Below are 23,974 nucleotides of genomic sequence, written 5' to 3' on the forward strand. Positions count from 1 at the left end.
GTCAGACACGACTGGGTGAGTAAACAACAACTACGAGTCATGTCAGACATAGCCCGCCAGACTCCTCTGTCCAAGGGATTTCCCAGACAAGGATACTGGAGTGTGTTGTTATTTCCTTCTCCAGGGGATCTTCCTGACGCAGGGGTCCAACCAGCATCTCCTGCGTTGGCAGGCAGGTTCTTCACTACTGAGCCACCAGGGAAGCCTGGATACGACCTAACGACTAAAACAAACAAACAAACGAGACATTTTTTAAGTGTCAAATCAACTAGTGCCAGGCACACAATAAGCACTCAATAAAGGCTGTTTTTATTAACAAGCTGCTATAAGAATACATTTCATCTAGGGTAATTAAAAAGGCTTCATGGAAAACACAGCGCGTGTGTCTGAGCCTCAAAAGCGGATTTCTTTTTTTCGAATAATTTAAACCATTTTTTTCCAAATGAAAAGTTTACACTTGGGATGGGAAGGCAAGGTCAGAATGGGATGTCTCGTTCTTCACAGGAGATATCAGCGGATCAGAACGTAAGCTGATTTTTAAAGAGTAAAGAAAGACACTGTAAACATGCTATGTAGAAATGCTGATCTGAATGTCAGAAGAAACAGCCCAACATTTGGACCATCTGCTCCAAGGGCATGGACCACCACCCTCCCTGCATTATAATCCCAGAAGTATTATTTGACGTTTTAAACAGTATCATATTATTTGACAACTTTCCTTAAATTTAAAAAAGTAAAGTAATAAATATTTGTTGGAGGAAATTGGAAAATGTCAAAAAGAATGAAGGAAAAAAAATAAAAATTACCCATCAGTTCACAGTCCAGGTTTTCCATAAACTGTTTCCATTTTATGTATTTCCTTTCTGCCTTTTCTTTCTGACATACATATACTTAAAATTATATTTGCTTATTACATTTAAAAATAACATTATTCTGAAACATTATTTTGAAGGTAAACACTTAATTCTATTGCACATGTAACTGCTCTTAATATTTCTTTGTATAGCCTTTCAGTATATATTATAAATATTTATTATAAATGGACATATTTATTTGTATGGTTTTACAAAAAAGAATCATTCAATTTTATATAAACACTGTGTAACAAAACATTTCATTTTGTGACTTTTCACATAGCAGAAACATTTTCCCCAGTCTATACTTCCTAGCTTTCTGCAAATCGACATCATTCATGGTTGCATGTACCCTCAGCACAGAAAGTAACTGAAAAATGTGGAGGGGTGACCCACTGAGAAGGATTTTAATTTAAAAAATTTTTTATCGTGGGCTCCACCCTTGGAGCTGCTGCCTTTAAGTCAGGACTTTCTCAACAGACTAGAACTTTGATTACAAAGATAGAAGGCAAACACCCTCCCATTCCAATCATTTGGAATCAGTTACAAATCATTTCCAAAAACATCCTTAGGGACCTTGTGGCTTTTGGAACCTTTGGAAGGCTCTTAAGTGTTTGATTTAGTATTAATTAGAATAATTATTATAATAACAATGGCTATCATAGCATACTTCCTAAAGGCCAAACCCTGTTCTAAGCACTTTACACATTTTAACTCAATACCTACGACACACCTATTGCCCCATTTTACAGATAAGGAAGCTGAGGCCAAGGCAAGATTCAGCTAACAAGTGTACAGTACGTGTGTACATCTAACAAGTGACAGTACGTGGATTCAAACCAGCAGATTCCCAAATTTTGCTACATCAGAATCACCTGGGAGGTGGGGGATCTTTAAAGGTCTAATGCTCAGGTTCAGCAGTCTGGAGCCCCCAAGTGTTCCCAGTGCTGAGAAATGAGGGACCCATGTCCTCAAGGTCTAAGCTGTTCCTTTTTTTTTTTTTTTTTGCATTTATTAGTATTTTTCAGTTTTTGGCTGCGCTTTGTGGCATGCAGGATCTTAGTTCCCCAACCAGGGATTGAACCCGAGCCCCCTGCAGTGGAAGCATGGAGTTTTAACCACTGGACCACCTGGGAAGTTCCAAGCCCTGGGTTATTAGCCACTGTGTTAACCACACCCTGGGGCTTATTTCCAGCTTGCGGGTGCCAGCATGGAGGCAGTTACATGGTTTCCTGAAAAAGCGTGATTTGGTCCAGCTTTGGAGAAATGTGCTGTTGTGGTATCTCGGCTGTGCCATCTATAGCTGCAGGTGAGGGCTGCTCCAAAACTGGGAGCAAGCTGGCCAGAGAGGGCTCGTGGTGGGCTGGATTAGGTCTCCGTGGGTGACGGGGTATCCTGGTTTCCTGGGGCAGCCTGGGCTGCGCCTTCTGCCTGAACGTGTTATTAACAGTGCTCTCTTACATTCCCAAAATGTCCTGGTTTGGATGACAAACTATAGTCACCCTACCTTTACCAGCTCTCATGGGACCCTATACTTTCTACTCATGGCATATAGGATAGTTCTAATCAAATCTATGTTTATTTTGAAGTCATTTTTCCTAACTAGATAGAAGCTCCATGAAGACAGGGACCATGTCTTCTGATTCTGCCCCGCAGGCAGCACAGAGCCTGGTTGGGTGGCAGACACACCGGAAGTATCTGTTGAATGACTCAGACGAGCAAGACCCCAAGGAGTCCTGACTGGGGCTGTGCTGGTCGGATGAACACTAGGCACAGACACATTGACCACCCTTTAGGGCCACGGCAGCTACTGTCACCCCAAAACTGGCTTTGCCTCTTCGTGGGTCTAAAGCCAAAACTCACAACAAATCTGAAGAGCAGAAGGTAGGATTTATTACTTGAAGAAGTGAGGAGAACACTAGTGATCTTTCCCAAAGTCTCCCTGAACAGCAAAACTCTGTGTGTGTGTGTGTGTGTGTGTGTGTGTGTGTGTGTGTGTATGTATGTGTGTGTGTGTGTGTGTTAGTTGTTCAGTTGTGTCTGACTCTTTGCAATTGTAGCCCTCCTGGTTGCTCTGTCCATGGGATTCTCCAGGCAAGAATACTGGAGTGGATTGCCATTCCCTTCTCCAGGGGATCTTTCCAATTGAGGGATCAAACCCAGCTCTTTCTCCTGCATTGCAGGCAGATTCTTTACCATTTGAGTCACGAGGGAAGCCCAATAGCCAAACTAGGGAAGTTTTAAGCCAAGGGTACATGCATATTCATGAAGGGGCTGGAGCACAAGAGAATTCAGCACAGAATTGGGCCAAAAGTCAACGGAGTCCAATCTCTTATGATGGAAGTCAAGAGCAGCAGCGAAGTCAAAAAGTCAACAAGTCAACATTATGATTCCTTAGGCTCTAGTTAGTCTGGTGGTGAAGTGCTCAACGGGGCCTTGATCCTGCAAAACAGCTCAAGAATGTACTTCGGGGTAATCTTTACTCTTACAACTGATTTATTACTTCCAGTATAGTTATTTCCCTGATCTGGTAACAGCTGCTGGTTCTTATCTTCTTTTGTTCCCTTAAAATCATTAACTACTGAAGCCTATTCTTGTGCATGGGTGAGCACTGTAGCCAGGCTAAGATCACAAAATGGTTTAGACCTAAAATGGCTTCTCTTATGTCAAGAAAGCTCTCTGTCATGGCAGTCGGGACCTAAGGTTGGAGACAGAGGAACTGAGCCAGTGTGTGCGAAGCCCTTGGGGCAGGCCCAGGAACCCCACGGTGTTTGCAGGGCCGGGAGCAGCCATCACAGAACATCAACCAGACAAGGATGGAGGGAAATTTAGCTAGCTGAGATCATAGTTCTCTTCTTGTGCAAAGCAAATATCAGAAGGCAGAGAACGCAGAAATTTCCATTTATCCATCTGAAATTCAGGTTTCCAGCGAAGACCATGGATGGCTTTCTGCAGACAGTGCAGCTGCCCAGGCTGGGAGAGGCTTGTCTGGCTGGCTTGTCACGGTGGCAGTTCGGGCTGATGGTTTCAGGAGATGAACGTGGCAGCAGCCGCTCGGAGAAAGCCATCCACGAGGCCATCGGTGCCACCACACATCAGAACACTCTGTGCTCGGTCCAGAATAACCCCCGCCCCCGTGAATTATTCATGCCAGCCACCTTGTGATATGTGATCACATTCCAGGCAGGATGTCAACCAGGGGAAAATTTGTAAATGTAATTTGTATCCTCAATTTTTGTCATAGTTTGGGTCGTTATTTTCCCCTCATAACTCTCCATCTTCCTCCCATATTTTCCCTTCTCGGGTTTTTAATCAGAGGGATCTGTCAAGAGTGACTCAGAAAGTCCCTGCCTTTCCTCGCAATGTGTTCTCCCGTGGCAGAGAGTGCAGCCTCCAATCTCCGAGTTTATGTTTACGATACGTATTTTTATTACCTTTGAGTGAAAGTGATTGCTATGGTTATCTCCTTCTGAAATATATATTTTTCTTTCATTTATTTTGAGTACGGTTTGAATTTTTATGCATCTTTCAATCCCTGTTCCCCAAAGAGGTAGGCGGGGCAGCTGGGATGGGGGTTGGGGGGCCACTGCTCTCCCTGCAGCAAGGCCGCCCCTTTCACAGCATCCCTAGAGGGATGGTCCTCCCTCCTCTGCTCCACTGGGCACCACCCACTCCCAAGTAAGCCTGAGGAGGGTTTTCCAGGGCCTTCTGAGAACCCAGCTCTCATCAGAGATAAGGGTGAGAGACGAAGGTTGAAATGGGGCGGGGGGGGGGGAGACAAAACAAGCAAGCATGTAACTGTCAAGATGATTTCCACTGAAGTGAAACGATCTTTATGATGAGAGATGCGAGGAGGGCCCTAGGCCGACTCAGAAACTCATTTCCAGAACCAGAGGCTGCATCACTGACTTAAAATGGTTCAAGGCTGACAACATAATCAAAGTCAGAACCTCCCCCAATTCGGGTCTCAGGGTTGGTAATTCCCACTTCTCTTTGGCCTTTCAACATAGCCACAGCCATCATGCAATTTCCCCCTGAGCACTTGGTTAGATCACAGAGGTAATGTAATCCAGTGAGAAGGCTGAATTTCCTGTGAGCCGATTTACTTTCCAAAAGAAAGGCAAGTTGGACCTTGGAACCCTTGACTTCAACCCTGACACCACCCAGCGCGTGGGCCTGTGGAAGAGAGTGGTAGAGTTGGGCACGCATCGTCTGGGCTGTGAGGTGCTCCCATGTCGGGTCTCTGCTCCTCAGATGCTGATGGAAACTAAGGAGGGTAGAGAGTTTGACTGAGGAATCAGAGGAGGTAAAGGTGATAGAGGGCTGGCACCTGTTCCTAGCAGTCTGGAGCGGAGTGAGGCCCAGCCAGTTAGACGGGGCAGGGTACCAGCTGCAGTAGCTGGGACTGGGGAGACTTTGGGGACTCTAGGCATAAGCAGGGCCACCTAGGGGCCCTGGTGACATGATATGGGATAGTGTCGAGGGGGTCATTCTCCAAAAAGCAGCTTGGGTGTGTCTGGGAAGCACTCGAGCACAGTCATAGCTTCTCCCTTGAGGGTCTCTGAGAGCTGAGACAGGTGATATCAAACCACAGCAGGACAAACAGGAGGGATGACAATCCCCCAGGTGACTATCTTTGTGAGCTCATTTGAGGCTCCTGGGGGACACGGGGCTGTCTCGCTGTCATGTGGGGCAAGGACTGTGGGTTAGGGGCAAGCAGTGGGAGGGACTTTAGGCAACTGCTCTTTCGTAGCTTGTGGCATTGGGTGACCCCTGTGAAATGGGTGCATTTACCCCTGTGCCATCACAACAGCTCATGCAAGCCAGCACCAACCTGTTCCCGTACCGTTCAAGCCAGTGTTCCTCAGCCTTGGCATCACTGACATTCTGGGTAAATGATTCTGCTCTGTTTTTGTTTATATTTTAGCATTTTTAAAACACTGTGGTAAAGATATATAACACTTTGAACTATGCTTACGTGTATAGTTCAATGGCTTTAAGTACATTCATATTATTGTTCAAGAACCTCCAGCATCATTTCCAGGACTTTTTTATCTTCCCAAACTGAAACTCTGTCCCTGTGAAACCCTGACTCCCCATTCCCCTCCTCTTCCTAGCTCCTGGCACCCACCATCCTACTCTGTCTCTATGGATTTGACTCCTCTAGGGACACAATGTAGGTGGAATTAGAAAGTATTTGTTCTTCTTTGTCTGGTTTATTTCACTACGCATGATGTCCTCAAGGTTCATCCAATCTGTAGCAGGTGTCACGGTTTCCTTCCTTATAAGGCTGAGTACTATTCTGGGCAGATGATTCTCTGTTGTGCGGCATTCTGTGCACTGTGGGATGTTTAGAAGCACACCCAGTCTCTACCCACTGGACGCCGGAAGCACTTCACTCCTCTCAATTGTGACAACCCCAAATGGCTCCAAAATTTGCCAGACATGCCCCTGGTTGAGAACCACAGCTCTGTGCATGGTCATTTCTGAAGACTTGAGTCTTCCCTTCGTGTACCTGAGCTCCACAAAGGGCCAGGGACACCTCAGGAAGTGTCCCCTGGCCCCAGCTGCAGCCAAGCTCCCAGATTCCATCAGAAAGTTCCAGCCCCACACACATCCCAAGTCAAGATCACTTAATAACATTAGGACAGATTCTCCAAATGGCCATTTTTAATAATTTTTAAAAACCCTCTCTTTTCTTAAATCCACATTAAGCATATGGCAAGCCATGTGCTGGCTGCATCACCTCCTGCAAACTCAATGCTGGCCTCTTGTTTTTCACCTTCCATCTGGGGAGACATAAATCCTACTTAGAGTCAAACCTCAGGAGATGTGCAAAGCACGTACGAGTCAAAGATAAACAGCCTGCTTTGCCCTTGGACACATAAGCTGGATTTTCTCCAGTAATCCAGGCCCTGCTCAGAGATAGCCAAGAGCAAGGAAACTTTTCAACACGATGGTCCATAACAACACACACACACACCAAAAAGAGTGAATCTGGCAGTCAAGGCAGCTGACAGCCACAATACGGGCAGAATTTCAGCACATTGCTTCCTCCTCCCAGACCCTGCCAACACAGCTCGGGCTGATCCACACAAATTCCACATTTCCACTCAAGCCCCATATAGCTCTGCTAATACCCATCAGCCAGCAGACAAAATCTTTTATTTCCCCGTAAGCCTGCAACAACAACAGAAAAAGATGCATTTGCACCAGCTTTGGGAATAGAGGAGAGACACCGGAGGCCCTCAGGATTATCTTGGCAGAGAATAAATTTTGTTGGCACGTGTATGGTTCATCAGGCATTGATTAAGAGTCACAGGATTTATAGACTGGGATCAATCAGAGCACCTCAGAGTGGAAACAAAGAAAACTACCTTCCAGGGCCAGAGGGGAAGCCGGGAGCAGCGGCTATCCAGCTTTTAGTGGAACATTTCAGAAAAGTGATAGATTTTCTCCCATTCTTCGTCCCCCTCTCCCACCATTTCCCCATCCTCTCCCATGTGACCTGCAGCTCTTCCCACAGAGGCAGACATGCTTCCCTGATCCTGGATCTCAGGCTTGGCCTTGAGACTTGATGCGGCCAGTGAAACGCTGTCAGAGTAGCCAAAGCAGGGGCTGGGAACGTGCTAGGGGGTAAATACTCCCCCTTGTTTGCTTCTTTCTCCAGAGCAAGAAGCCAGCTCAGTGAGGCCCCCAACCTGGGGAGGGTGAGAGACTCAAGCTGCAGAATGAGACAGCCTCCAGCCGCCCCCAGATCCAGGAGAGTCGGTGCTGCCATGTGAAGCCATGAGTTGGGCTGGGTTGGGTGTTTTTTTTTAATTAATTAACTTATGGCCGCACGCTTCGTGCTGTGTGTGGGCTTTCTCTAGTTGTGGTGAGCGAGGGCTATTCTCTAGCTGCGGTGCACAGGCTTCTCATCGCCGTGACTTCTCTTGTTGGGGAGCAGGGGCTATAGGTGCACGGACTTCAATAGTTGTGTCTCACAGGCTTAGCTGCCCAGTGGCATTTAGGATCTTAGTTCCTGGACCAGGGATTGAATCGATGTCGCCTGCATTGCAAAGCAGATTCTTAACCACTGGACCATCAGGGTAGCTCCTAGGTTGGCTTGTTATGCATTGCTATTGAGCCAACAGCTGACCAATACAGACACTTCAAATCACACTTCCAGGGGTGGGCCTCTGAGGTCTCACCATCATTCTTACAAGGAACTCACTGACTGCTGCCAATCGGGAAATTTGCCTTGTCAATATCATTGTCACTGGACAGTGATATTTCTGCCGTGCTGGCTTTGTGCCTGTCTACCAGGCAGTGGGTGAGCTTGCCCACTGAAACAATCCAAAACAAGTCAGTCCTGGATGCAGCAGCCTGTCGGCTAGTTGTGACAGCTCTCGAGTCCCCTCTGCATCCCCTTCCCTCCTTGGAATGCTGGGGGAGACACCACTTATGGAGAAGATCGGTCCTGGCACTCAGAGTGTCCACACAACTGAGGACCTTCACAGAGTGAGCGATGGTCATGCCAGAGGCAGGTCGTTTTGGAAAAGGCTGAGCCCCCACTGCAGCCCAGCAGCCCTGGTGACCCTACCCTCCTGGCCCTTCTGGTTCCCATCACAAGTGCCCTGTCCTGATGCTTGTATACCCAGGTTCAGAGGAGCATCACTCAACATCACCAAAAGGTAGAAGCAATTCAAGGGTTCATCGATGGATGAATGGATAAACAAAACGTGGTCCATCGATTCAATGGAATATTATTCAATCATAAAAGGAAGAAAATCCCGACAGGCTGCAATGTGACTGAACCTTAAGGACCTTAAGCTCAGTAAAATCATCAACTCACAGAAAGATAAGTACTGCATGATTCTACTTAGATGAGGTCCCCAGAAGAGTCAAATTCACACAGACAGGAAGGAGAATGATGGTTTCTAGAGGCTAGAGGGGTGGGAATGGGGGTCTATTGTGTAATGGACACAGAGTTCTAACTTGGGATAATGACAAAGTTCTGGAGATGGTTGGTGGTGCCGGCTGCAAAACAGTGTGAATGTGCTCAACGCCACTGACTCTACACTTAAAAATGGAAATTTGGGGGTTGTAAATATCTTACTACAACTTTAAAAAAATGACCTGTCCTGTGTACCAGCTCCTTGATGCCCTGCTCCCACCTGGCTGTCAGACAGCAAGGCCATCTGGGAAGTGGAACCGTCACATGGTGGGCATGGGGAAGGCACCGCCTGCTGCCAAGCTGTCCTCTTTGGTTCCCTTCGGTTTCCACAGGAATCTCCAGCACCCTCACTGCTTCAACTCAAATGAAGTGACTACTCACAGGGACCATCAGGCGCAGGGGCGGACCAGTAGGAAGATACAGGGGTGGAGAGAGTCCTCCAGATGCTCCCCGGAGCCCACAGAGGCTCCCATGGCAGCACCCCCATGGCGACAAACCAGCATGGGGCATGCTTATCACACACTCCACACACTTATTCCACACTCTCAGTGGGAGGGAGGGCTCTTTGTGGCTGGTGTCTGGCTGAAAGCTGAAACTTGAGCAGGTGGGGTCCCAGTTGCGGCTCCTCCTCCAGGTTGCTGAGTATGTCAGGGCTTGTCCTTCACGACATCATTCCCATGTTGTCATAGCGTTCTCCTCTTGCTTTAAAGGAACAACCTTTGCTTGACCCTGCTGCCCAAGAACTTTCCTCTAAGATTCCGCCAGGCTATGGAGGGCAGATGAGAATGCAGGCTGTAAATCAGCAGGCCTCATGACATTCCGATCCATTAATCCATCAAAAGAAGATTTGCTACCTCTTAGCTCCAGAGAGAGACCAGAAATCCTCTCCCACGATTGCCCAGAGGCTCAAGCGCCACAATGCTGCTACTCTGCACTTCCGCAGGAATTCGCGGCATGGCCATGCTCTTCACTGTGCCTGTCACTTGCAGTTGTACCAACATCCCCAACCCAGCAGAAAGCATTTGTTACCAGGTGCCTTTGCTTGTCCCCAGATTGTTCGTGAGGGAAGAAGCTCATCCTGAAATGTTGAGGAGAACATAAGCTACCCCCATAGCCTATAGGATTCAGACAACCTTCCAGACTGGGAGTTCTTTGAGAGCTGGAGCCACCTTTATCCTCCAGCAGTGAGCCCTAGGGCCTGGCAAAGGATGGGTGGATGACTGGGTGATTGGTGGGTAGATGATGGATGGGTGGATGAGTGAGTGGGTGGATAGATGGGTGGATAGATGACTGGGAGGATAGATGGCTGGGTGGATGGATGAATAGATGAATAAATGAATCTCTAGCCAAGGAGCAGATGTTCTTGCTCAGAACCTATCTCAGTAGCCTTGTAATTTCCCTTCTTTGTAAAGTGGGGTGAGGGTAGTTTTTTTTCGACCCATTCCATAAGGTTGTTATGAGAAAAAAAAATTGGATGATATATTACAAAATCCTTGGGCTACCCCTATAGAATTATACAAATGAAAAGAATTGTTCAAAAGAAAATCTTTTCTACAGCCTAGTAAATGCTTATAGGAGAACTCGTTGGTACAATCCATGACTTACTGAATCCTCTTGAGGAAAAAGCACTGAGTGTTTGGGAGGCAGGATTCAGAACAGCAGAGACTTGGTCAACAAGCCATCTCACTTTAGACAGGGCTGCACACTACATATATTATCACACCTGTACCTCCTACAAGACTGTGAACTTATGGAGGGCAGGTACTCGTGTCTTAGACCTATAATCCCCCACATCAGTAAAAATGGGTAACTAATACGCACTCAAATACCTACTGCAGTGATAACCAAATCATATGATGAAAAAAGATATTTCTTCACAAAAAGAAAATAATGCACAAAGACTAGCATGAAACACCTATGCGAACTGTGTCCTGGTATGACTGAATTTAGAAACAGACATTTGAAGTGGGTTTTAATCTATTTAAAGTGAAAGGGAAAGTCGGTTAGTCGTGTCCGACTGTGTGACTCCATGGACCGTCCATGGAATTCTCCAGGCCAGAATACTGGAGTGGGTACCCTTTCCCTTCTCCAGGGGATCTTCCCAGCCCAGGGATTGAACCCACATCTCCCGCATTGCAGGCGGATTCTTTACCAGTTGAGCCACAACGGAAGCCCAAGAATACTAGAGTGGGTAGCCTATCCCTTTTCCAGAGGATCTTCCTAACCCAGGAATTGAACTGGGGTCTCTTGCACTGCAGGCAGATTCTTTACCAACTGAGCTATCAGGGAAGCCCATTTAAACCTTATATTAAAAACCTTTTTAAACCTTGTATTAAAGATGGACATGGGCTTGCGTGATCACAAGGAGGGGAGATAATGTGAGACAGTCTACACAAAGAGCCTGATGCCGACGTATAAAAACTCTCCATCCACAGTGGCTTATTATGGTCTCTGTAACTTGAGGGTCACTTGGTCTCTGTAGTCCTGGACCTCCTGTCTTCTTTCCCTATCTCAGAAGAGATCCCTTTCCCTCCCCTTTGGGTGGGGCAGGAGGTGGTGAGGGCGGTCCAGGTCAGAGGGGGACAGGAGCATCTGGTCACACAGGAGGGGCTGAAATACCTGTGCCAATGACCCTGTCTCCTCTTCCTCCCCACTCCAGCTGTTGTCCAGCTGGACCCCAACAACCAAGGCTGGAGGGTCAAGTGTTCACCTTTCCTGGGTGTACGTGAGGATGCAGAACCATCACTGGACTTGTTTGGGACTCTGGACCAAGGCAGTCAAGCTAGACTGGGAAAGAAAGGGGGTGTGACTGTCACAGGCTTGTCCTCAGAGCACCCCCCAACGTGCTGGCAGCTGCCTGCTGCAGGGCTCACTGGGGACAGGACTGGGGGGACACAGTGGCAGTTTTGATGCATGACAGCTCTATGAAAAGGGCATAGCATTTACCTTAGCAAATTTGGGACTGGGGACTGGTGAACTGAGCAAAGTTGGTAAATATCAAGGGTTAAGCAGCAGGCCCCCCATTGGCCTCGCCGTCTCTGAGTTGCAGACATCAGACTTCCTAAAGGACAGGAGCTGGGGGTCAGCAGGGACTCAGACGCATTAGAATTCCTAATATCACCATCCCACAGTTGGGGATGAAATGAAACAGCTCTATTTTAACCACAGAATGTCCCCGGGAGCTGGACCCCAAATGATCTCTAATTATTACAGATATCTCTGACTTCTGGGCTGGTTTCCAAGGCTACTATTGTGGCTGTTTAGTCATGGCTGGGGGCCTGGAGTGATGGTCAGAGAATCAGACACAGGGGAAGTGGGATTCTGCAGGAGGCCTGCTGTGGGTTCAGGAACCACCCTGTGCTCTTGAAGACATGGGGAAGGAGGCATTCCTACCTTGAGCTAGGCTCAAGACATTTAACCCCCAGCTGAGCTAGAAAAGCTAGATGCTCACGGAGCTTCGTGACTGACTGAGTCACTGGCCTGAGGATCCCAGAGGACTTCTGGCTCTCTTACTACTATTCCCTGAGAGATTTTCACAGGATCCTCCTCCCACCCCTGACCTAGGACTCACACAGAAGTAGAGAGGGGACTTGTCTTTGGTTGTCATAAGTCTGGGGACACTATGGCACTGAGTAGGCAGGGACCAGAGATGCCAAATGTCCCTCACCGCACCAGTGAGGTTGTTGTTGTTCTGTCCAACTCTTTGTGACCCTAAGGACTGCAGCATGCCAGGCTTCCCTGTCCTTCACTACTTCCCAGAGTTTGCTCAAACTCATGTCCATTGAGTCGGTGATGCCATACAACCATCTCATCCTCTGTCACCCTCCTTCTCCTCCTGCCCTCAATCTGTCCCAGCATCAGGGTCTTTTCCAATGAGTCAGCTCTTTGCATCAGGTGGCCAAAGTACTGGAGCTTCAGTTTCAGCATCAGTCCTTCCAATGAATATTCAGGGTTGATTTCCTTTAGGATTGACAGGTTTGATCACAGCACCATTGCAATTGTTAAATTTTCTGTGTCAGCTTTGCTGGGCCATGGTGCCCAGTTGTCTGGTTAAACACCTTCTGCTGCTGCTGCTTCTAAGTCGCTTCAGTTGTGTTCGACTCTGTGGGACCTCATAGACGGCAGCCCATCAGGCTCCCCCGTCCCTGGGATTCTCCAGGCAAGAACACTGGAGTGGGTTGCCATTTCCTTCTCCAGTGCATGAAAGTGAAAAGTGAAAGTGAAGTCGCTCAGTTGTCTCCGACTCTTTGTGACCCCATGGACTGCAGCCCACCAGGCTCCTCCATCCATGGGATTTCCCAGGCAAGAGTACTGGAGTGGGTTGTCATTGCCTTCTCTGAAACACCATCTAGATGTTGCTATAAAGGTACTTTTCAGATGATATTAACATTTAACTCAGTATATTTTGAGTAAAGTAGCTATAGAAGACCCTTCCTAGTGTGAGTGAGCCTCCTCAAATCAGTTGAAGACATTAAGAGAACAAACTGAGGTTCCCAGAAGAGGAAGGAAGTTTGCCTCCACGCTGCCTTGGGCTCAAGACTTCTACATCAACTCCTGCTGGAATGTCCAGCGCCTTGCAGACTTGAGATGGGCCAGCCCCACAATCTCAGCAAGCAATTTCTTAAAATAATCTTTCCCCTCTCTCCTCCTCACACACCCCTACACCCTCTCGCTGTATCTACATCCTACTGGTTCTCTTCCTCTGGAGGACCCCGACTAGTACAACCATCCTGCCCTAAACAAGCTCCCCCAGAAAGTCACTGAGTGGCCTGGCCCAGTCCCATGTGGACCGCCTGTTCCCTGCCTCTATAATAGAGGGACAAGATGGAAGGCCACTCTGTACTAAAGTTCTGGGATTCAATATTAAAAGTGGACCCCAGGGGGCAGCCTGTAGGAAAGTGCCTGATGTGTAAAGGAGACAGCAGGTCCAGGTCACAAAATGAGGCTGAGTCCCCTCGAAGCTGGCCCTCAAGTCTGCCCACCAGCCCCCAAAGGCCAGCAGCCCCTTTGCAAATGGCTCCAGCCCATAGCCTTCCTCCCACACAAGTGGAGGCTCGGATCTCTAGTCAGTTGTCAAACTGGATTGTTGGAGACAACAAAATCTCTTCAGTGTAAAGGTCCCGTGGTGGATTTCTGGCCTGTATTTTCTAGTCAAATAGTCCCAGAGGTTGTGTTTGTTCTGAAACCTCAGGGCATGACCTTGCTAGGAAGGGCAGTTGTGGATGGAACAGGGCAGAGCCAAGGAAGGAGGGTTGGCACCAAGGAGCAGAGGTGTCTGTGACCTGGGTCCCAAGCCCCCTTGGGATGGCTTTACAGACTGGCCAGAGTGCTTAGAAAGCCCGATCTCCTGTGTGCCTCTAACCAAAACAGCCGTGGTCCAGTGGAGGCACCTGGATTCTTGGCTCACAGGATCTGGGTTCTGTCCACCAACTTGCTGTGAGACCATGGACAAGCCACTTGCCCCCTCAGTCTCAGCTTCCCCATCTGGAATGTAGGCCTTATGGTCTCTGGGTGTTGGTGGCCCCTAGTCACCATCATGATGCTGGCCTTCAGGGCTCTGGGCAGCTGCCCTGCTGCACAACCTGCATCCTCAAATTCCACCCATGTCCACTCCACACCAGCCTCGCTGGTCTCACCCATAAACAGACATTCCACTTCACTGAAACAAAATGCTCAGCATGGACAAGAAAGCCCAAGGTACCAAAGTGAGACAACGACTCCAGAGCAAACCTGAGATGCCTCGGCAAAAACAAAGGATATGAGAAATCCAGGAATGACAAAGTCTGTGCCAGGAAGTTCTGGTCCAAGTGTAGAGCCCCTGAGTTGAGCCTTGAAGAGAATAGACAAAGCCCAAGCCACACACAGAGGGCAACAGGGATGAGAGGGGCTCAGGGCAGGAACTTCTCCCCAGAAAGGAAGGAATAAGCAATCCGGATGCAGGAGAAAATGCACTGCCTATAAGAAAGGTCTGGCCCAATAAATGCAAATGAAAACAAGGAGCGATTCTGAACCTCCAGCGGGGTGACAGAGCCCAGGTGAGCAGTCCTGCGAGGGATCCAGAGCCGCAGAAACTCAAAGACAAGGAGCCAGGCTCTGCCCCACTGCACATTCACGTGCACACGTTTCCAAATGCAGAGCATCGCTCTGGGGCCAAAGCCGGAGACGTCAGACAGTTACTGCCTTGCAATGGAATGAAAGACCACCAACAAGGGCAGTGAAAACTGGAGCAGGGCTTGGAATCAAGGGTGTACCAGGAAGACAGGCCAGCACTCCCCTTCTCATCAGGAGGACAGAGAGGCTGTGGAAGCCCGCAACTGAGACAGCTCCGAGCACAGAATACAAAGTCAGAAAGTGAGTGGGGGAACCTCATGAAAGTGGGGAGGGGGCCAGGTGCTATCAGTGGGGAAGCCTCGCCCAGCACAGCAGATAAGCTCTAAAGCAGATAAATCAAGAAACGGCATATGAGTGTTTTATTTAGGCTCATGGAGACGACCGCTGTATAATTAAAAATGAAACAGTTAAAACTGCTTGCCTTCAGGGCTGAGAAAGGAGGAACAGGAGGAGGGTTCTTTATAAACCTCTCTGAACTGAGGGGTTTTTTTTTTTCCTTTTTAATTTGATTTTTCAAAAGAATGCATGAGTGATAGAAGAAGAAAAGAAAATGAGGAAGCCTGACCTTCGAGCCTAGTTTTGCACGGTTGAGGACCTTTCAGCTGCTGCTGAGTCTGTGTGTGACTCAGTGCTGGGCGTCCCTCCCAACATATTCCCCCAACCCTGATTTCCTGCAGGCAGATCTTTTATTAATAGTTGCAGCACGCAGGATCCAGTTCCCTGACGAGGGATCAAACCTGGGCCCCCTGCAATGAGAGCACAGTCTTAACCACTGGGCCACCAAGGAAGTCCCACCTTGGCCATTTTAAATGGAGAAGTGCTGGGAGTTCTGTAGCGGTCCAGTAGTTAGAACTTGGCATTTTCACTGGTATGGATTCAATCCCTGGTCGGGAAACTAGGGGACTGCTGAAAAAGATGTGGCAAGTCGTGCAATGTGGCCAAAATAAATAAATAGATCAGTTCAGTTCTGTTGCTCAGTCATGTCTGACTCTTTGCGACCCCATGAATCGCAGCACACCAGGCCTCCCTGTCCATCACCATCTCCTAGAGTTCACTCAAACTCAAGTCCATCGAGTCGGTGATGCCATCCAGCCATTTCATCCTCTGTCGTCCCCTTCTCCTCCTGCCCCCAATCCCTCCCAGCATCAGAGTCTTTTCCAATGAGTCAACTCTTCGCATGAGGTGGCCAAAGTACTGGAGTTTCAGCTTTAGCATCATTCCTTCCAAAGAAATCCCAGGGCCGATCTCCTTCAGAATGGACTGGTTGGATCTCCTTGCAGTCCAAGGGACTCTGAAGAGTCTTCTCCAACACCACAGTTCAAAAGCATCAATTCTTCAGCGCTCAGCTTTCTTCACAGTCCAACTCTCACATCCATACATGACCACTGGAAAACCATAGCCTTGACTAGACCGACCTTTGTTGGCAAAGGAATGTCTCTGCTTTTCAATATGCTATCTAGGTTGCATAACTTTTCTTCCAAGGAATAAGGGTCTTTTAATTTCATGGCTGCAGTCACCATCTGCAGTGATTTTGGAGTCCAAAAAAATAAAGTCTGACACTGTTTCCCCATCTATTTCCCATGAAGTGATGGGACCGGATGCCATGATCTTCGTTTTCTGAATGTTGAGCTTTAAGCCAACTTTTTCATTCTCCTCTTTCACTTTCATCAAGAGGCTTTTTAGTTCCTCTTCACTTTCTGCCATAAGGGTGGTGTCATCTGTATATCTGAGGTTATTGATACTTCTGGCAATCTTGATTCCAGCTTGTGCTTCTTCCAGCCCAGCATTTCTCATGATGCACTCTGCAGAGAAGTTAAATAAGCAGGGTGACAATATACAGCCTTGACGTACTCCTTTTCCTATTTGGAACCAGTCTGTTGTTCCATGTCCAGTTCTAACTATTGCTTCCTGACCTGCATATAGGTTTCTCAAGAGGCAGGTCAGGTGGTCTGTATTCCCATCTCTTTCAGAATTTTCCACAATTTGTTGTGATCCACGCAGTCAAAGGTTTTGGCCTAGTCAATAAAGAAGAAGTAGATATTTTTCTGGAACTCTCTTGCTTTTTCCATGATCCAGGGGATGTTGGCAATTTGATCTCTGGTTCCTCTGCCTTTTCTAAAACCAACTTGAACATCTGGAAGTTCACGGTTCACATATTGCTGAAGCCTGGCTTGGAGAATTTTCAGTATTACTTTACTAGCGTGCGAGATGCGTGCAATTGTGCGGTAGTTTGAGCATTCTTTGGCATTGCCCTTCTTTGGGACTGGAATGAAAACTGACCTTTTCCAGTCCTGTGGCCACTGCTGAGTTTTCCAAATTTGCTGGCATATTGAGTGCAGCACTTTCACAGCATCATCTTTCAGGATTTGAAATAGCTCAACTGGAATTCCATCACCTCCACTAGCTTTGTTCATAGTGATGCTTTCTAAGGCCCACTTGACTTCACATTCCAGGATGTCTGGCTCTAGGTGAGTGATCACACCATGATGATTATCTGGGTCATGAAGATCTTTTTTGTACAGGTCTTCTGTGTATTCTTGCCACCTCTTCTTAATATCTTCTGCTTCTGTTAGGTCCATACCATTTCTGTCCTTTATTGAGCCCATCTTTTCATGAAATGTTCCCTTGGTGTCTCTAATTTTCTTGAAGAGATCTCTAGTCTTTCCCATTCTGCTGTTTTTCTCTATTTCTTTGTATTGATTACTGAGGAAGGCTTTCTTATCTCTCCTTGCTATTCTTTTGGAACTCTGCATTCAGATGCTTATATCTTTCCTTTTCTCCTTTGCTTTTCGCTTCTCTTCTTTTCACAGCTATTTGTAAGGCCTCCCCAGACACCCTCTTCCAACAACACAAGAGAAGACTCTACACATGGACTTCATCAAATGGTCAACATGGAAATCAGATTGATTAAATTCTTTGCAGCCAAAGATGGAGAAGCTCTATACAGTCAGCAAAAACAAGACCAGAAGCTGACTGTGGCTCAGATCATGAGCTCCTTATTGCCAAATTCAGACTGAAATTGAAGAAAGTAGGGAAAACCACTAGACCATTCAGGTATGACCTAAATCAAATCCCTTATGCTTATACAGTGAAAGTAAGAACTAGATTTAAGGGACTAGATCTGATAGATAGAGTGCCTGATGAACTACGGACAGAGGTTCGTGACTTTGTACAGGAGACAGGGATCAAGACCATCCCCATGGAAAAGAAATGCAAAAAAAAAAAAAAAAAAAGATAGATAAAATAGAAGAAGTCTGTAGAGAGGGATAGGGCCGGCAGACTGCAGGAAATAAAACACAAATCAACCATGTGGAAGTAGTTTCTAAGCCCTAAATTCTAGGAAGGCAGCAGGAATTCATATTATTGTTAACAGCATCTCAAAAAGCACTGTCATCATTGTTGCCTGTGTTCTCCGGTGACAGGGGATTCTCAGGGGTGGGGTCCAGGCCCTGTCTCTGTCCTCCTGTACTGAATTCCCCCATCAAGTGACCATGCTACCAAGCCTGGCTGGCCCAAGAGAATGAGCATGAGGCTAAGTTAGGACCAGGCAGGGTTCAAACTCCAGCTCCACTCCTCGGAGGCTCCAGCCTGGCCACGTCTTTGAGGGCTCCACCCTCCCAAGGAGCCCCTTCCAAACAGACAGATTCATTTCTACTCCCAACAACAACACAGAAAGGTGAGGTTGGCTCATCCAGCTGTGGGGACCTGAAGCTTCTCTCACCTCGTCTGTGGATGATCCAGAAGGTGGGGGAGGGGGCAGTCCCTGCTGAGCTCTCGTGAAAGGACCCTGCCCCACCCATGCATATATGAGCACCATCCACAGACAGTAAATGAACCTGGTCCCAACTAGGGGTGACACACTCAGGGTGGGAGGCCAGAGTGCTTAGTGATGTTTTTAGTTGTTACTTTTCATTGCAGTAAAATTCACATAACATAAAATTGACCATATTAACCATTTAAAGTATACAGTTCAGTGGCCTTGAGTACATTCACATCACCACCATCCATCTCCAGACCTTCATCTTCCCATGCTGAAACTCTGTCCCCATTAAACACTGCCTCCCCACTGCCCCTTCCCCAGCCCCAGGCATCCACTATTCTACTGTGCCTCTGTGAATTTGGCCACCCTAAGGGCCTCATACAAGGAGAATCATAGGGTATCATAGGGTATTTGTCCTCTTGGGTCTGGCTTATTTCATTTAGCATAATGCCTTTAAGGTTCATCTACATTGTAGCATATGTTAGAATTTCCTTCATTTTTAAGACTGAATAATATTCTGTTGTGTGGACACACCATATTTTGTTTACCTTGGGTTGCTTCTACCTTTTGGCTGTTCTGAGTAATGCTGCCATGAACATGGGTGTGCACATATCAGACTGTGCTTAGTTTGGCGGACTTTGGCTGTTCTCATAAGGGCCCTTTCTCTTTCAGAATTCAAAGCACTTGTTTTAAAATCAGCATAGTGAACACAGTGGAGCTCTTTCTCAGCCCTGGCAAATGCTAAGACTGTCTTACCTAATCTGCTCAGGAGGGCATTTCTATGCTTACCCCCATTTTTTCTTAATATTTATTTATTTATTTGGCTGCACGAGGTTTTAGTTGCAGCACACAGGGTCTTGTATTTTCATTTCGGGAAGTGGGATCTTTTGTTGTGGCATTCAGACTCTTAGTTCCTGTATGTAGGATCTAGTTCCCTGGCCAGGAATCAAACCTGGTCCCGCTGTACTCGGAGTGCGGAGTCGCAGCCACTGAACCACCAGGGTTCACCAGCCACTGAACCATATGTACCCCCATTCTACATCTGAGGAAACTGAGGCACAGAGAAGCTAAGAAACTCATCCAAGGTCACATATGAAGTAACCAATGGGGAAGGCTTGGATCAGGACAGTCTGATGAATCCACGTCCTAAAGCATTCTACTCAACACTTCTAGTGTCCCCATGAAAAACAGAGAGGTCAGCATAATTGTTGTTCTGCAGAAAAACTTAAGTCACAGACAACTTAAGTAGCTTTGAAGGCCACACAGCCTTACCTCTGATTCTGCTTCTGCATCTTGGAAATCCACAGTACCATTATTTCTGACATCCCTCCTCCCCCTTGCCTCTTCAGACACAGCATTTCTAGGACTTTACCTTTTTTTTGAATCCAGCCTCAGTCAGCCATCCCACAGCTCAATAGAGGCATCGTGATGTCATGATCCACAAGAGGCAAGCCATTTGCTGAGACCTGAATGAACCAGACAAGAGAAAGGTTAGGCGGCCACGGGGAGCTGAAAGCCCCTAAAAGCTTAAAGAGGTTCTGCCAAATGGGTGATTGGCTCCCGCTGAGATTAGTTTTAATCAATTATTAAGCAACAGTTTAATATTTTAAGAGTTTGCTCAATCACAGAGAAATGAAAAGATTTCATGACTTTCTTCTCCTGTACCTTCCAAAATTTAAAAAAAAAAAGAAAAGGCAAAACAAGTGTAGACATAGTGGCATGGATTTTCAAAGAAATGATTTCTATTGAAATAATTGGATTTTTTTAAACTTATTTTTATCCCCCACAAAGCTCCACCCAACATGAGCCCAGGTGGTGCTGAGTTCTGATTGCCCGACATTCCAGCATGTTATGTTCAAGGGAAATCTGTCCTAAAGTGCCCTGGCTCACTGACAGTGGAGGGGCAGCCCCTTTTCTCAAGGTCTCCAGGTGGGCCATGTGGGAGAGCCTAGCATCAGGTCCTTGAGCTCTGTCTGTCCTCTGCAGATCTGAGTTATCCCACCCCTCCTTGCTTCCCAAGCCCTGCCTTTCCAGCCAATAATCCAGGAACTGGGAAGAAAAGGATAGAAAGCAACAGGAGTAGAGAAGAATTAAAGTACATTACCAGCTACATGATCAACCCTGGAGTAATTTTTATTCTGTGGTCAATTCCCCTTGGAAATCTTTGATATAAGGTGGTGGCTTTTTGAACATGAATCCGCTTTGATATAAGATAGCTTTTCCCAGTCATGCATCTATTTATAAACCCATCCACCATCCATGCACACATACCCTCATCCATCTACCATTTATCCATCCACCCATCCATCTATCCATCCGCCTATCCATGCATCCATCCACTCATCCTCCACCCATCCATCCACATACCTATCCATCTATCTATGTATCCATCTCTCCAACTATCCACCTATCTATGTACCCATACATCTTTCCATCCATCCATCCATCCATCAAACCAGTCAATCCTAAAGGAAATCAACCCTGAATATTCATTGGAGGGACTGATGCTGAAGCTGAAGTTTCAATACTGTGGCCACTTGATGCAAAGAGCCAACTCATTAGAAAAGACCTGGGTGCTGGGAAAGATTGAAGACAGGAGGAGAAGGGAACAACAGAGGACAAGATGGTTGGATGGCATCACCGACTCAATGGACATGAGTTTGAGCAAACTCCAGGAGATGGTGAAAGACAGGGAAGCCTGGTCTGCTGCAGTCCATGGGGTTGCAAAGAGTCGGACATGACTGAGTGACTGAACAAGAATAACAAACCATCTAACCACTCATATATCTATTCATCCACCCATCCAACCATCCACCACTCAGTCACCCACCATTCATCCAGCCATCCACCTATTCAGCCAGCCTTCTACTATTCATCAACCCACCCATCCGTCTACCCGTTCATCAGGGTGCTAAGTGCTAAACTAAAATATCCTCAAAGCAAGCTGGGCACAAGGGAGAGAGGTCCATCCTCAGGGCAGGGAGGCCTCACAGGGAAGGGCCTCTGTGCTCAGTCCAAGTAAACCAGATGGGGTAAGGAGCTGCCAGTCCAGGGAGAGAGACCAACACTGAGACATGGGCCCCAAACCCATTTGGTTCATCCGAGCCAGCACCAGCATATTCTGCCCCTTCAATATCCAGTCTCCTGCCCTGTTGAATAAGGAAATCAACCATTTTCTAGGGGCCTGCAGAGTAGGGGTTACTTTGAAGTGGTCTGCGTGCGGGGCTGCTCTGCTGCTGCTGCTGCTGCTGCTGCTGCTGCTGCTGCTGCTGCTGCTGCTGCTGCTGCTGCTGCTGAGTCACTTCAGTCATGTTCGACTCTGTGCGACCCCATAGACAGCAGCCCGCCAGGCTCCCCTGTCCCTGGGATTCTCCAGGCAAGAACACTGGAGTGGGTTGTCATTTCCTTCTCCAATGCATGAAAGTGAAAAGCGAAAGTGAAAAGTGAAAGTGAAATCGCTCAGTCATGTCCGAGCAGGGCAGACCCCAGCATTTCCTGCCGGCCCCTGTCTCCCATGGGAAGCTCATGGCGGGAGGGGGCGGTCAAGATTAGAACCTGTTTCAGCAGATTATTCAGATCCATTCACTGTATCTAGATCATGCTGTGTCCTAATTAATGCAGACCTTCAAGGCTGTACTGCATTTGCAAAGTTTTCTGAAATGGGCCAGTGCTTTAAACTACTTCCTCCTCCCCACCTGGAATTTTCTCTTCCTCCCTGAGGCTGTCCCCAGAAGCCCCCCAGCTTCTGCTCACCGAGGGGAGTCCTTCTGTACAGCTGGAACATGAGAACTTGGTTTTGACTTTTCTGAACTTCGAGCCTCACTAACCAGGGGCGTCAGATAACTGATTTGCCCCCATAAAATTCATAAGTGACTAGCCCATCCAAGAATTCCCAGGCTGCTCCTGGCTGGACGTGCTGTCCTTACTGGTGTGGGTTATTTTCAGCAGATGTCACCGAAGAGGGGGTAGATCGCAGTCAGCAGCCATGGCTGGAGGGATGCTGGGGCCTGCCAAGGCAGGGTTCGATAACAGGGTTTGCTTTAACTCCGCAGACAGGGGATCTGTATATCCTAAAGACAGTATATAAAATATTTATTAAGAAGAGTATCTATTTTTAACTAGGGGTGATTTCAGTTCTATTATTCATCCAGCCTCGGAGGGCAGGCTTCATGCTTGGCAGCTTGCAGGAGCTGGGGGACCAGGCAGAGGTGAATCTGGAATCAGAGGAGGGAAGTCTGGGGGAGGGCAATGGGGGAATTCCAGGGGGTGGAGGTGGGGGCAGCTGATGTCGCCTGCCTGATTTCAGTCAAACCTCCACGTTTAGGGAACTGTTCGCAGGAGCTGGTGAAAGCTTTGGCCCGTTTTGAACCCAAAGCCATCTGCACTCTCAGCCAACTCTCTCGAGGCTCCCTCTCACAGGGGTTTGGCCCTGTAGGAATCGAGGAACATGCCCCCTCAGTGTGCAGAGCCAGGTAAACATCCCCATTAGAGACAGGTGCCTGCTTTCCTGGCAGCCCCATGCCGATGAGTCTCGAAAAACAAGCAGCAGCCTGCCAGAACCCAGACCAGGATGTGCTTGGCAATTCATGGGGCTGGTGAGTGTGCCAGGGTGGTGATCCACTGCAGGATGAGCTTCTGGCCCTCCATTCCCCCAGGTCTCCCCAGAGTTGCTGAACATCATGAGCAGGGGTGACACGCAGGGGCTGGGGGTGGGTCACCAAGCTGGAATCCTGAGTCCACCAGGACCAACTCTTTACCCTGGGCCAGTCCCTTTGTCATTCAGAGCCTCAGTGCTCTCATCTGTGAATGGGGAACCCAAGAACATTCCCCCCCAGAGGTGTTCTAGTCACAGAAGGTGCTTGCATATGTGCTACCCCAGCACCACTGCAGACGGTCAGTGTCTGGTAGTGGACGCACAGTCCCTGGGGGCACAGGGCTCTCACTGGGATGTCAAGACCTCCATTCTGTGGGTGAGGAAGTGATGAGAGAGGAAGAGAAATGGAGACAGATGCCAGGCCTTGTGCCCGACCCAGGTTATTTCAGTTGAGCCTGTGCACTTTGCATTATTGATGCCACTTCCCGGTGAGGAACTGGTCCCCAACCTTTCTGTCCTTCCTCACACACATGGGGACCCAGTGTCAGAGAAGAGGCCCCAAACGGGGTGACGCTCAGGCCATCACCTCCTGCTCAGCTGTCCAGCGTGCAGACCCAGAGCCTCACTTGTCTCATTCCCAGAGGTGGGCCCAGAGTGGGGTGCCCTTGAGAAGCACAGGCTGTGACAGACGCCCCGAATCCCTGCTGCAGCCTGAC

General features: G+C 47.9%; 1 protein-coding gene across 7 annotated transcripts in view; it reads right to left on the bottom strand.

Annotated features, from left to right (window-relative positions):
* ENDOV (endonuclease V) overlaps positions 1–23,974 on the bottom strand; it is a 103,344-nt gene that overhangs the window by 3,129 nt on the left and 76,241 nt on the right. For 2 of the 7 annotated variants that reach the window (XR_006061390.2, XM_042256778.2), the window contains 2 exons: positions 20,037–20,130; positions 1,845–9,559 (listed from right to left, as the gene is read on the bottom strand). Coding sequence is in view for 4 of the 7 variants with exons in the window: in XM_042256778.2 (XP_042112712.1) it covers positions 20,076–20,130 (55 nt within the window). In the remaining 3 variants the exon portion in view is untranslated. Of the gene's footprint in view, positions 1–1,844; positions 9,560–14,069; positions 20,131–23,974 lie in introns of those variants that run through there. The other 5 variants (XR_009595619.1, XM_060395794.1, XM_060395795.1 and 2 more) reach the window with 3 other exon arrangements.

This window comes from Ovis aries, chromosome 11 (assembly GCF_016772045.2).
Source record: "Ovis aries strain OAR_USU_Benz2616 breed Rambouillet chromosome 11, ARS-UI_Ramb_v3.0, whole genome shotgun sequence".
Classification (NCBI taxonomy): Eukaryota; Metazoa; Chordata; class Mammalia; order Artiodactyla; family Bovidae; genus Ovis; species Ovis aries.